At 34.6% G+C, this 14,204-nt stretch overlaps 1 protein-coding gene and 1 pseudogene across 5 annotated transcripts in view; both read left to right on the forward strand.

Moving 5' to 3' along the window:
- ABCB7 (ATP binding cassette subfamily B member 7) overlaps nt 1–10,716 on the forward strand; it is a 129,777-nt gene extending 119,061 nt beyond the window's left edge. For 4 of the 5 annotated variants that reach the window (XM_012455778.2, XM_012455779.2, XM_012455781.2 and 1 more), the window contains exons 15-16: nt 1,850–1,957; nt 8,494–10,716. In XM_012455778.2, the coding sequence (XP_012311201.2) occupies nt 1,850–1,957; nt 8,494–8,709 (324 nt within the window). In that variant the 3' untranslated portion in view covers nt 8,710–10,716. Of the gene's footprint in view, nt 1–1,849; nt 1,958–4,330; nt 4,806–8,493 lie in introns of all 5 variants that reach the window. The other variant, XR_010337542.1, reaches the window with a different exon arrangement.
- Nucleotides 10,717–12,828: 2,112 nt separating this feature from the next.
- Nucleotides 12,829–12,959, forward strand: LOC135269440 (U4 spliceosomal RNA; annotated as a pseudogene).
- Nucleotides 12,960–14,204: the final 1,245 nt, after the last annotated feature.

The following is a 14,204-nucleotide window of genomic DNA, read 5'->3' on the forward strand; positions in this document are numbered from 1 at the left end:
ATTCCCTTTTTTCCATATGACAAGTGTTGATGGTAAGAATGCCAGGTTGCATTGAATTAGAGATAGCACAGTGTTAAGTCCATTTGCAAATATGTCTCTTTTTGGAACCATGTGATACCTTATGCAGTTGTTTTATTGCCTTTGCATCTTGCAAAGCTACAGGAATTACCTAATATACTGACAAAGGAAGAAAGTTTTAGTCTCTCTCCTATTGCCACTTAACACTCATTAAAATAGTCAAGTGATTGTGACACCTGTGACACAGTACATACCGGAAAGCCTTTCACTTGTAGAGCAACTTATGAGATGCAAGTCAGGCACACACAACATGCAGTGCTGGTATCAATTTGTATTCATTTCACTGGAAGTGTTATGAAACACCAAGATGTGACACTGGTGTCATGACATTACCCCACAACTGCATTAGATTTCATAGCAACATCTTTACATTACATACAAAAGTCTCAACAACAATGGTAATTTCAGTATCATATCCCCTTAATCTAGAACTGAAGATAAGCAGATGCATTTGTCAATTGCCTTCATTCAATTACCTTTTAATTCAATACATAGTATAAACCTAGTGTTGAAGGATAGGCCTAATTCAACTTTGCAGGCTATATGACGTAATATTTGCATACGGAGTTAAGTTTCAGTACCCATTGTTTGATCTGCGGCGTATTTAAAGCAATTTAATTTTGAAGTGAATTGGTTAGCATGGATATTTGTTATATTTGAAATGAACCATAAGCAGGACCAGACACCGTTCATAGGAAAAGTAGGAACATGCTTATCAGAACTTTATACCTAAAAATGTGTCATACTACCACAAACTAAAGGACCTACTAACAGTCATTATTTGAGTCACATAGCTTATTATGTCAGAGAGCATAACCCATTAGGAGCTAACAGACAATCCCCCAAGGGAAGGAGTTATTGGAAGATTTGGTAAACTTTAATAGGCCTTTTTAAAAGGTCCAGAGTCTTCAGTAGGATGTCAGAGTTTACTTAAAGATAAAAAAAGGACTCCTCACAAACATAACAGGCTTTCTTAATATTGGCCCTGTACCTTATTATCAGTCTGCCCTAGTAAAATACAAGATTTTTTTCCTGGGTAACCATCTGCTCTTGATAATTTTATATCTTTAATAAATAAAATGTTTAGAAATATCCATAGGAAATTTGGGTATATCCCCATCCCCCACGCTGCTATTTCCATCTAACTTGCTTAGGCCCAGGTTTTTAAGTATTGCTGAATATATATACAACTCTTATACTTTACAGGGAATAAACAAAAATGTATTTCCAGGATGCATTAGGAAGTCAGAATGCTTTTGAAAAAGAGGTTTCTGCAGTTAAAAATATACAGTTGTCTTTGTTTTCCTTTCTGTCCTCTGAGTTTGAATTAAGGAAAAACAAATGTTCCTATACTCTTTGAGTCTCTCTACCTTTGGATTGTTTTGAATTTCTCTGTGTTCTATCACTTAAGTCTCTCCTCATTTTAGTTTTGTTCTCACTGGTAAACATCATATATGGCTATGTTCCTGATATCATGAGAGTTGTTGTTTACTTTCTCCCAGATTTTGTAATTTAGAGAAATATTGCCTATCTTAAAGAATTTTTTTCCGTGATCATGTGGTCATATTTGCCTTCTCTTTTTGCTTTCTGCTCTTCCTTTTAGCAATTATGAGAGTAAGTCTAATATTTGGTATCAGTATAAAGTTTACATAATAAAAGATTAACTGACATTTTATATGTTTCTTTAGGAAATATATGATTATTTTAATTTACATTTGCCTAATGAGTAATTCTTTTTTTTCTTCTATTCTTCATATTATCAAACTTGCAGACTATTCTTGGTGCCATGAAGGATGTGGTCAAACACAGAACTTCTATTTTCATTGCACACAGATTGTCAACAGTGGTTGATGCAGATGAAATCATTGTCTTGGACCAGGTAAGAGATTTAACTTTAAAGTTTAGTATTTGAGGAACACTGGAAATTGTTATAGATACAAGAAGCTTAAATATTGTTTCTTACATTATTTGGTTGAGATTGAATCCTGGTAAGATTCTGTTTTTAGACCCTTTTGATTGGAAATAATGCATGTCACTTCCAAGAAGGAATAAACTATATTAACTCACTCTCCATTAAAGTATTACAAACAGAAGTTTAATCAGGAAAGCATTAAACCTTCACGATAGAAGCAGATCTTCAATGGTACATATATAAAATAACTTTTCTGCATTCATTTTTTCTCTGAATAGTCTCTTTGCTCAGTGTCTATGCTGCATTATACATTTTTATTTTTCTAATACCTGCACATAACCTTGATAGTTAAAAGAAAATTACCATAAAGTAAAGTGGTCATTTTCAAACATGGTCATTTTTATTATATGTTTTTTCTTCTCAGGAAAGTAAGAAAAAAGGTAGTCTGCTTCATCTCTTCTAAGGGAATTACTATATGAGTATACTATCTAAAAGTCTAAATCAATCAGAGTACCACTATTGTGATGGGCAGATTAGAAAATTGCAGTAATTTTTCTTTCCTCCTTTCTGTAAGGCCCTCTTCTCCCCACATCCCCCTAGTACTTATTTCTGACATTATGCAGTTTTCCACCCTACATTCCCCCTTTTCTGTAATTGTTTTTCCCTTCTAATAAATATATCTTCACTTCTTTATCATTTTGCTTTTTGTTTTTTCTTTTTGAGGCAGTGTCTTACTTTGTCATCCAGGAGTGCAGTGGTGCAATCTTGGCTCACTGCAGCCTCGACCTCCTGGGCTCAAGCAATCCTCCCATCTCAGACCCACAAGTAGCTGGGACTACAGGCACGTGCCACCATGCCCAGCTAATTTTTTGTAGAGATAGGATTTCACCATGTTGCCCAAGTTGGTCTCGAACTCCTGAGCTGAAGCAACCCACCTGCCTCAGCCTCCCAAAGTGCTAGGATTACAGGAGTGAACCACCACGCCCTTTGAAAATCTGTGTACTAAGAGTTTAGAGAGAAGCATTCTCATGTACTGTCTGTATATTGAGCTATTTAGAGGGACTTTTTCACTCCACTAAAATTTCTTATAGGGTATTCAGTGTTGTGGTTTGTATACTATTACCTTCATAAGTTGCTTGCGTACTTGTAACCCTAGGCCTTTCTGTTGGTTTGTTCATAAACATTTACATTCATTAGCAAACTGATTTTTCCAGTATGGTTGTACCAGAATGTCTTAAATGGGAAATTTTGTAAATATACTTTATTATATCATTGATGTTCAAGAATCTTAAATAAAATCTGCTACTTTTTTATAAGCTTTCTGATTCTATGCAGCCATGTAGTGAGAGCCTTTTCTTACAAATAGAAGTTGTTAAAATACGTTAGCAGGCATATGATTACCTGCCTCATGCCATGAAATTCACAGTATCTATACACTTATTTTACACCATTGCCACTTGGGTTTTGGGTTATAATTGGACCTAATTTGTTAATGATCATGGCATCCGTATCTAAACAAGAATATCTCTTTATATTCATAATTTGGTGATTCTATAGTTGTCTGATTATGAAGATAATGGATTTTCATTTTCTAGTGAAACTAATATAACCTTAGCTTTGACTAATAGTCTATCACCTTCTGTTTTCTGTCAGCAATCTCCTGTAGTAATGTTAATGTTAAGATGGCATATCTAGGGAACTTCTAGTTAAATGTGGAAGGTTGGATACATTTGTTTATCTCTTCTTCCCCTAACCATACTAAAATGAAAGTGAAGAAATAAAATAAGTATAATAAGTATAAAGCCATAAGGATAAAGATAACAAGAGAGGAAATAACAGTGGACAAGAGATATCAGCAAATTGGGGGAAACTGGTAAATACATAGATTAGCAGGACTAAAAAGTTGAATACTGTGTGTCAAAAGAGAGAGACATCAATTAAAAAAAAGCAAGTTGATTCATATCATAGACCCCTTTTGAAAAGGCTCAGGAATTGGAGGCACCAGGTATGATGAAAAGTGGTGATAAGCATGAGGTTAAAAGTAACAGAATTAAGTGTAAGTCTACATAAGAAATAAAGTTCCCAGGCCCCTTTCTCACCCCCACAGCCTGGTGTTTATACTCCTTCCTAACCTTAGCAAGAGGCTGGAGATTTACTTATCAGGAAATTAGTGCCTTTGGACACAAGCAAACCACCAAGCACATTAACAATGAAGGGAGAGATTAACAGAAAATCATAACATACCAAAGGATAGGACCACAGACTCTCTTGTACCACTGGCTCCAAGAACTTTGTCAACCAGTTGTTCATTACTACTGTCACTATTTCTTCCCTCATCAGCAGATAATTGGAGGATTCTTCTCTGGAGAAACAAAAACGGCCCCAGGCAAGAAAAATTTGTATTTGGGAACCCCAACAAAATGTCCAGATATCTACATAATCATCCTACCATGAAGTCCACTGGTTTAGAAGGCATCTTTATGCACACAGAGCTTCCAGTCAGCCTTTTAATGCTCTATTCTTAAATGTCAGTGGATAGACCTCCAAAACAAACAGAAAAAAAAAAGAACTCAATGGAAAATGTAGACTTTAGTAATCTGCTGAGAGATCATGGAAAATACAGTACTTCTAAAGTAAGGACAGAAGAAAAAAAAGTAACCTATAATCCCAGCTACTTGGGAGGCAGAGGTGAGAGGATGACTTGATCCCAGGAGGTGGAGACCAGCCTGGACAACATAGCGAGACTCTGTCCCCAAAAATTAAAAACAAAAAAAAGTAAAGGAAACTTATATGGCATGATCTGTAGGATATATTGGTAAGTGAAAAAGTAAGATGCAAAAGAGTATATAGCATAGCATGCTAGCTTTTGCAAAGATAGGGGAAAAAGAATATATGTATGTCTGCTTATTTTTGCAAAAAAAATTCAAAGGATACATCAGAAACTAAAGCAGCTGGCTGCCTATGAGATGCGGGTACAAAGGGTTAGAAGAGATATGGAAAAGAGAATGAAGTTTTAATGTTTTTTTTACTTTTGAACCATGCTTAGTGTTTTTATATCTTCAAAAATAAAATTAAATCAACAAGGACAGGAGAAAAATAAAAACTGAATACAAACAGAAAGAAGTAAAACTAATTGCATATTAAATTGCTGACATAACCACAAAGAAGAAAAATAGAATTAAGCCAAGTAACTTTTGAACATATTACTTTGATTATATACCCTTAGTGGAATATATTATAAAGACAAAAATAACCCAAAAGAAATTTGAACTTAGTTTGTTTTGGTAATAGTGTGGGGGTAACCATTTGCGGCCTGTTTTTGTGTATAGTTTAAGACTGAGCTTATGAGTAAATACATTGATGTTGGGAAACAGATCTCTTGGGAGAAGAAAGATACAAATATGGAATGGCAAAGAAGAGGAGAACCTTGTAATGTTATATTGGAATAGAATTATCAGTTTGAATTTATGACTTAAAAACAATATCCTAACTCTATTCACTGAAGAGGCCTAGAAGCAGTGAAAACCCAGTAGTAATGAGTATACTTGGCATCTAGATCTTGGGCACTAAATACTGTTCCTCACTTAAAGGAACCAAGATTCTTTAGAGAAATAGCTGATTCCCAATCTAGGGCAGGGAAACTAATGAACACAAGTCATGAGAACACAGTAACCATTTTGAATGAGCACCTACTAGTCAACTGGGGAATAAAAAGAATAATAACACTAATTAATTATAATACCTTGAATAAAAAACATCTATGCATCCATGATGCTACTGCTAAAACAAAAATTATCAAGGGGAAAAGGACAATTCCCCTGTCAGAAGAAAGCCAACTAACACATGAAATGTAAGAGGAATTACAAATTTAGAGAATCACATTTTACAGCCACCGTTATAATAATTGATTCAGGTAAGGGTCATCACTGGTTGCTGAAACCATATGGTAAAAAGCTGTTGGGGCTAGAATATTCGCATGTTTTGAAATTACCTTAGATTACTTACTAATTAGAGAAAAAATACGTTGAAAATAGAAAAATATAGAAACTGGTTGATGTCACCTTAACCAAATGATCAACCCCAATATCAATAGTGGAGCAAATTGAACTCATGTACCTCCTGATGTAATGCACTGAAGATATATCATCTTCTGTTTCTACCCAAAATGCTTAACCTGGGCTGGGTGTGGTGGCTTATGCCAGTAATAACAGCACTTTGGGAGGCAGAGGTGGGAGGATTACCTGAGCCCAGAAGTTCGAGACCAGCCTTGGCAACATAGCAAAACCCTATCTCTTAAAAAAAAAAAAAAGGTTAGTCTGCATCTAATAATCAGAAACAACTAGACAAATACAAATTGAAAGGCAATATTTTAAAAACAGAAGATTTTAAAATTTTGGAAATGTCAGTGTCTCACAGAGACAGCCTAGAACGAAGGTGTTATAAATTCAATGTGTTGATCCTGATTGGATCCTAGATGGGAAAAAAGTATAAAGGACATTATTGGTACAATTGATGAAGTTTGAATATGGACAGTATGTTAGATAAGATAGAGATGAGGGTCTCATGATGTTGCCAAGGCTGGTCTCGAACTCCTAGGCTCAAGCAATCCTCTTGTCTCAGCCTTCCAAAGAACTGGGATTACAGGCATGAGCCACCATGACTGGCCATTGTTAAATTTCCTGAGTGTGATATAGTTGTATTCCTGTCCTGTAGGAGAATGTCTTTGTATTTAGGAGATGCATGTTAATGAAATATTTAAGGGTGAAATATAATGATGTCCGTAAATCATTCTCAGATGATGTAGCAAAAAAATCATGTATATATAGAGAGAAGGTGAGGTGGAGAAAGCAAATGTAGGGAAAAATAACAGTTGCCAAACTAGGAGAATCATGTATAGTTGTTCATTGAGTCACTCTTGAAATATTTTAAATTTTTAAAATAGGTTTTGGTAAATAAATAAGTAAAGGAATGACCTGAGAACGAGATTTTCAAAATGAGAATGTCTTTGCTGATACAAAGTCAAGGAAATCTCCAGAAAAGAGAGAATATAGAGAAAAGATGAGAAAACAAGAGAATTCGTCTAAAAAGTTCAACATCTGACTACTGGTAGTTCTAGAGAGGCCAGAGAAAGGGGAGGAAATTGTCAAATAATAGGTTGGTGCAAAAGTTATTGTGGTTTTTGCCATTGAAATTAATACCAAAAAAGTGTCTAGAACTTTAGAGCAAGAGTTTCTAGATTGAAAGGGCCTACTGAGTACCCACCACAATGAATGGAAAGGAAAAATAAAGCTATACAAGGGCACATTATCATATAATTTCAGAATTGAGGATATAGAAAACAACCTAAAAGCTCTGAAGGGAATATCTCTGGATGGTGGGGGGGAAATAAACTAATAGATTACCTAATGTAGTTGATTATGAGAAAACTACTGTTTGAAAAGTGTTTCATAATTCTGTAATAAACTTTTGAGAGATTTCCAATAGTGGCATACAAAACTAAGCAAATGAAAAACAAGGAAGTTACTAAGTCTAGGAGGATTAAAAGACTATATAAGAAAATATATATAAAATCCTAGTACCTACTTAGCTCAACGGGGAATACTTACATAGACATAATAAGGTAAACACTGAATCAAAGTTTGTGATGTAACTGATGTTATTAGGAAAATAAATGATGGAATAGCAGGAATGTGGGATAGGATAAGTGTTGAATCTCCATATTCCATAATAGGAAGTCAGTAGATAAAGCCAGAAGTGAATAAATCAAGAAATACCAGTATAACATTATATGTAAATACTTAAATGTAGGCACAGACAAATTTCAGTTATTTTACTTAAGGGTATATTGTAAAAGTCCTGTACCAGGAATACCAGTAAAAGTGACATAATTACTTTTGTCTCTCAGCATGTTTAACCATAGGTATCAAGAAACAAATTAATTGTAGATCAGAGTTTGGAATCTATACCAAATCTTTATAGTGTTAAGTTTAATAACCATTGTTAAAAATAGCTACTGGAAGAAGTAAACTTTTCATTTTCATTCAATCTTTTTTATTTCATGAAATCATTTTTATTTCAAAGTACACATAAGAATTTCAGGATATTATTTTTAACTCCTTTAAATCCCTGTATAAATAACAGTGCTTTTGATTTGAATATTTGCTGATTACAGAAAATATCACCTTTTTACATTTTAACCTTCCCTTTATGCCCTTCAAAATGAAAAATGAAACATTACAATTTTATTTCCTTTAAGTAAAATGGCGTTTATGGTATGAGAAATTTCATAGCCTTTTGTTTGTTCACTGACACTGGGTAGTTCAACTGGGAAGAAAGCATTCCTACCTAAATTGTTTCACTTATACTGTGTATGAGGAATTGGGAGACGTATTTTAATGAGTGCAAATCTTTCAGTATCCTTAGTTAGAAAGTATTTGGTTTTTTTCAATTATTATACTAGTTAAATGACCTTTCTCTGTGTTTCTCATGTGTTTGCTTTTTAGGGTAAGGTAGCCGAACGTGGTACCCACCATGGTTTGCTTGCAAACCCTTATAGTATCTATTCAGAAATGTGGCATACACAGAGCAGCCGTGTGCAGAACCATGATAACACCAAATGGGAAGCAAAGAAAGAAAATATATCCAAAGAGGAGGAAAGAAAGAAACTACAAGAAGAAATTGTCAATAGTGTGAAAGGCTGTGGAAACTGTTCGTGCTAAGTCACATAAGACATTTTCTTTTCTTTGTTTTCTTTTGGACTACATGTTTGCATTGAAGCAGAATTGTTTTATTAAAAAAATCATACATTCCCATTTTCTATAATCCTTCTTTTAGATAAGATTTATTTAAAAGGGGATTTGAGTTTTACATCTTTGACACTGTATTTAGTGTGGCATCTGTATTTATCCACAAATTATTTTCTTGTCAGTGCCCTGGCTCTGCTCAGTGCATTTTTGCTACCTGTTTGATATCACCACATTACCCTCTTAAGGCCTGACATTCATTTGATATCTATAGACAGATGAATCAGATTGGTTTCCAAATTTTTATAATTTTTAAAACCTCCTTTATACTGGCAATTTAGAGGGAAAGTGTCTGTTTCTTAAAATTAAAGAAAAAGAGGATAGTGTAGGATCATTGTTTCTTCCCCTCCAATTGAAATTGATGTGAAAATGAATTTATAAACATTTAAAATTAGAATGTATCAGGAATAGACATGCATTTATAGTTTGATGTCTTACTTGATAGATACCTATACTTATTTTTTTTTTCTTTTTGAGTCAGAGTCTCAGTCACTCAGGCTGGAGTGCAGTGGCACATCTTGGCGCTCTGCAACCTCTACCTCCTGGGTTCAAGCGATTCTGGTGCCTCGGCATCCCAAGTAGCTGGAATTTCAGGCGCATACCACCACACCTGGCTAATTTTTCTATTTTTAGTAAAGACAAGGTTTTGCCATGTTGGCCAGGCTGGTTTTGAATTCCTGACCTCACGTGATCCGCCCACCTTGGCGCCTCCCAAAGTGCTGGGATTACAGACATGAGCCACCACGCCCAACCTATACTTGAAATTTTTGAAGTCCATTTGCAACTATGTACTTTTTGGAGGAAAAACCTTCATTCTCATGTTGCTATATAGGATATTCTTCATCATTAAGCAGCACCATAATTTTGATCTAGTGAATGAATAGAATTTTATTTTTCCACAAAAAAATGAGGCATCGTTTTTGTTTTGGACCAAACTTTACACATTTTTCTTTAAAGATTTACAAACCCCTACGTAATTTGAGAGTTGCTATACTAGAGGTAATCTGAAAAGCTTAGAAAGTTAATTTCCTCTTCTATTTCCATCTTAAATGTGCTGCTTTTGCTATTGGAAGGTTACAAAGAAACAAGTAAATGGGATGTTGTTCATTCATGCACATGCTCACACATGTATAAATCAGTGTCCATTTCAAATTATCAAGGACATTTAGGTAAATAGAAGAGTATTACATATTATACTCTTTAGATGATCAAGACTCTAATCTGTGTTGACACTTCAGAATTTCTTTATTATAAGGTCTTCCCTTAATTTTCAGTAATTTAATTAGTTTCTTTAAGCCTGACATAACAAGGAAGAGCCCAGACAACATAATGTAGTTTTACCCTGGAAGGAAAAAAAGTTTTACATGCTATAAAGAATTGATAAAATATTGGTATATATTCACTTAGAAAGTTCTTCTCTTTTCCAATATGAACGTGCTTTGTTTGGTAGTAATCATTCAATTTGAAAATGTATGCACCTCATGAATGGCCACATAACTATGTAATAAGGTTTTATTTCTCAGAAAAGTTCCTAATATTTTATTGGTTTATAGTTTTAAGAAATTTCTCATGCTAATTTGATATGGGAGAGATTAATTTTTATATTGTTGACATTGGTGAGTGGATAGCTGAACTTATCTAACTTAGGTGCCCACTTTTGTTATACAAAGGTAATTTGTTAAGTAACATGAAGCCAGTATTTCATAGTCTTTGCTACCAGAGTAAGTGATGCAAGATCTTGCTTTTAAAGCTAGAGTTAATACTGAGATGCATAATCAACTGAAAAACGGATTAGTTTTTTTTTTTTTTTTTCCTTTTCGACATTTCTTATTCTGAAACCATAGTTGTTACTGCTCTTCTGAATGGGGGGAAATAAGCACTTCCTTTGAATAAATTAGTTACTTTACTGGAAATACGGTTAAAGTCTCAATAGAAATTTTACTTCTCTTTTAATTCCCTCTGTACATTTCCAGTGATGCTGATGGAAAAGATTTTGCTTAGCTGCATGAACAAGCACATATATTGAAGTAACCATCAGTAGTAATTCATTTTGAGATGTGAATAGTGTTCAAAGTAAGTTACTTTGTGATATGGGGAACCTTTAGTCCAAGAAAGTTAGGAATGTTTTCAGGGTGTGGATAAGTTTCCCACTAAGAGATATGAAGCTATTTTCTTTTCATATGATTGCAAGTGGTCCCTAGGCCATGGTGGTCATTAACCATTATTTTCAGCTAATAAAATCTTAAATTACTTGAAAAACAGTTATTGTAGGGTCAATAGCTAAGTCTTAAAGGCATTCCTTTTAACCACTTCATATTAAGGTGGTTCTGTACAGGGAAATAATAGACAAATAAAGCTTCCTAGGATGATTCATTCAGAAGAAATGCCAAGAAAAAGGGCATTTAATTATAGTATACTAATTTTACATTATAATATTATATACTCACACAACAGGATAGTGTATAAATTTCTAAATCAGTGTTGCAACATAATGTTTTTTAATACGTTGTGATGAATAAGGTACAGTTTTAGAATATGAAATCTGAAATGGAGCAAGATGATAGGGTTTTATTTTTTATATCTCTTTATTTTAAAGATTGAAAATTTTACTTTCTTCCTAAGGGACTTCTAGTTTACAGAAATTAAGTTGAAACCAAGGTAATTTGGGATTATAAAAACTGGGCCAGATGCCTTACTGAAGGTTCTTAACATAGAAATATCTTGGTGAGCAGATGGGCTCATTTGGAAATTTTTAACAGCTCGAGTCTGAGGGTCACTTTTGAAAATCAAAAAGAAACCTTAGCATTTGGACATGAACAAGCTCAAGATATGCGTTTATTTTTCCTCTACAGAGATTTGCACCTTTTATAAACCTTAAGATAAATATGGTGTCTTTCCTTTAGATGTTGACAAAGTAGTTTGTGAAGATGGCTGTTTTTAAAAATATTTTTGCTTTAAAGTCAAGGTATTTAAAGATTGTATGATTCTTTATTTCTGGATCTCTTTGTCCATAGTGCCATCTTGCTCTTATCCTTCCTACTTGCTGAATGTGTCAGTGAGTAGCAACTTTTGACAGTGTATATTCATAATTCCCTTACCTTGTAGCTTTGTTACTGGATAGTCTGTCATGGATTGATATTTGAAAGCATTTAGATATGCTTGCAATTGTAGTTTTCTTAAATTGTAAACAAATCTATTTAAATATATAGATTTTTAATGTAAATTGTATAGTAAACGACAATACCAAATCAAATAGGCTAAAACTGGTTAGTTATGACAAAATAACTTCAGAGAGGCCCTTTGCCTCACTTTTATTGTTTATAGCAATCTGTAGATAATCACTACTAAATAAACATTATATTTGTGACTAGAAATGGGTATCCCATTGAAGCAACTCTTCTTTGCAGTGTCCAGGGAAAACTGATATTTTGTCATTCAAATACTGAGAATAAATACAGATAACAAGAGACACTAACAGCCTTATGTAGAAGGTAAAAACTTGTTGTGTCTAAGAGAAAGTAATTGTGAAGCTCATAATGCAGATAAAATGACAGCAAATTATAGTGTGCTTTCAGTTAACATTAAGCTGTCATATTTTTGATGGCCAATCAGTGAAAGACAAGTTTCTGTTGTCACCAGTTTCTCAGTTCTAATGATTAGAAAGGAAACTTTTGGGTATAGAAATATCTTGACTGCAAACTGTGTGATAAACTAGCCTTTTTATTAGGTAGAGTTGGAAATGAAATGCATGTTCTAATTAAAAACAGGTTGGAGCATTCTTTGGTTAAAAGAAAGAGGTTAGTGGATTGTTTCCATATTTCCCATTCTTACACAGCTACAGTAGTTTCAGTTTCATAAAGTCATGAGATTTTAAAGTTAGAAGGAGGTTAGAGGTCATTTAATACAATACTTTCATTCTACAAATGAGGAAACTGAGGCCAAGTTTGGATGAAAACCCTGGCTCCTGGCACCTAGTCCATTCTTCCTTCTGCTGCACCACATTTTCACTCAAGTTACATTTAAAAATAAATTGGAAGTTTTGCACAGTGGCAGTATCATAGCCAATGAGGTTTATCCAAGGTGCGGTTATTGCTGACGGAAAATTTTTCCCAATACCTCACCATGACAACTTGAAATATAGTTGGCATTGGTGAAATAAATAAATTGCAGAGTAGGACTTCCAGAATCACAAAGTAAGGAGCCCAATAGAAACTCTCCCCAGCAAAACAACATTTTTACTGGTAAAATTGTTTTCTTTAAAGCAGTCATTTAAAATTTCTGAAAATTGTCTTAAAGGCGTATAGAAAATAGAGAAACATTCAAGAAAATCTATTGAATCTCATTAAGAACAGCAAGAGTCTGTGGTCTTTGAGGAACAACCTGTTTCATACATCCCCCACCCCCACCCAGGTGTTACCTGAGTGTTCTACCCTGGATGCTCCATTCTGGGCATGTATGGTGAAGATGATGGGGCAGCCAACAAACATGAAAAAAAGCTCATCATCACTGGTCATTAGAGAAATGCAAATCAAAACCACATTGAGATACCATCTCACACCAGTTAAAATGGCAATCATTAAAAAATCTGAAGACAACAGACGCTGGAGAGGATATGGAGAAATAGGAACACTTTTACACTGTTGGTGGGAGTGTAAATTAGTTCAACCATTGTGGAAGACAGTGTGGGATTCCTCAAGGATCTAGAAATAGAAATTCCATTTGACCCAGCAATCCCATTACTTGGTATATACCCAAAGGATTATAAATCATTCTATTATAAAAACACATGCACACATATGTTCATTGTGGCACTGTTTACAATAGCAGACTTGGAACCAACCCAAATGCCCATCAGTGATAGACTGGATAAAGAATATGTGGCACATATACACCATGGAATACTATGCAACCATAAAAAAGGGATGACTTCATGTCCTTTGCAGGGACATAGATGAATCTGGAAACCATCATTCTTAGCAAACTGACACAAGAACAGAAAACCAAACACCACGTTCTCACTCATAAGTGTGTGTTGAACAATGAGATCACATGGACACAGGGAGGGGAACATCACACACCAGTCCTGTTGGCAGGTCAGGGGACTAGGGGAGGGATAGCAGAGGGTGGGGGGATTGGGGAGGGATAACAGTAGAAGAAATACCTAATGTAGATGACAGGAGGGTGGATGCAGCAAGCCACATGGCCTGTGTATACCTATAATAACAATCCTGCACAATCTGCATATGTACCCCAGAACTTTATAATTTTTAAGAAAGATGATGGGAGTAGGTGGGGCTCACTCATCTCCCAGCTCACATTCCAGATCTACAGTTTTACCCTGTCAGGGCCAACTGTCTACATTTCTTATCCCACCCTTCAACCCCAAAGAAACACACCCTCAAACCTGTGTT

This window comes from Aotus nancymaae, unplaced genomic scaffold (genome assembly GCF_030222135.1).
Source record: "Aotus nancymaae isolate 86718 unplaced genomic scaffold, 86718_ANA_hifiasm-v0.15.2.pri h1tg000004l, whole genome shotgun sequence".
NCBI classification, from domain to species: domain Eukaryota; kingdom Metazoa; phylum Chordata; class Mammalia; order Primates; family Aotidae; genus Aotus; species Aotus nancymaae.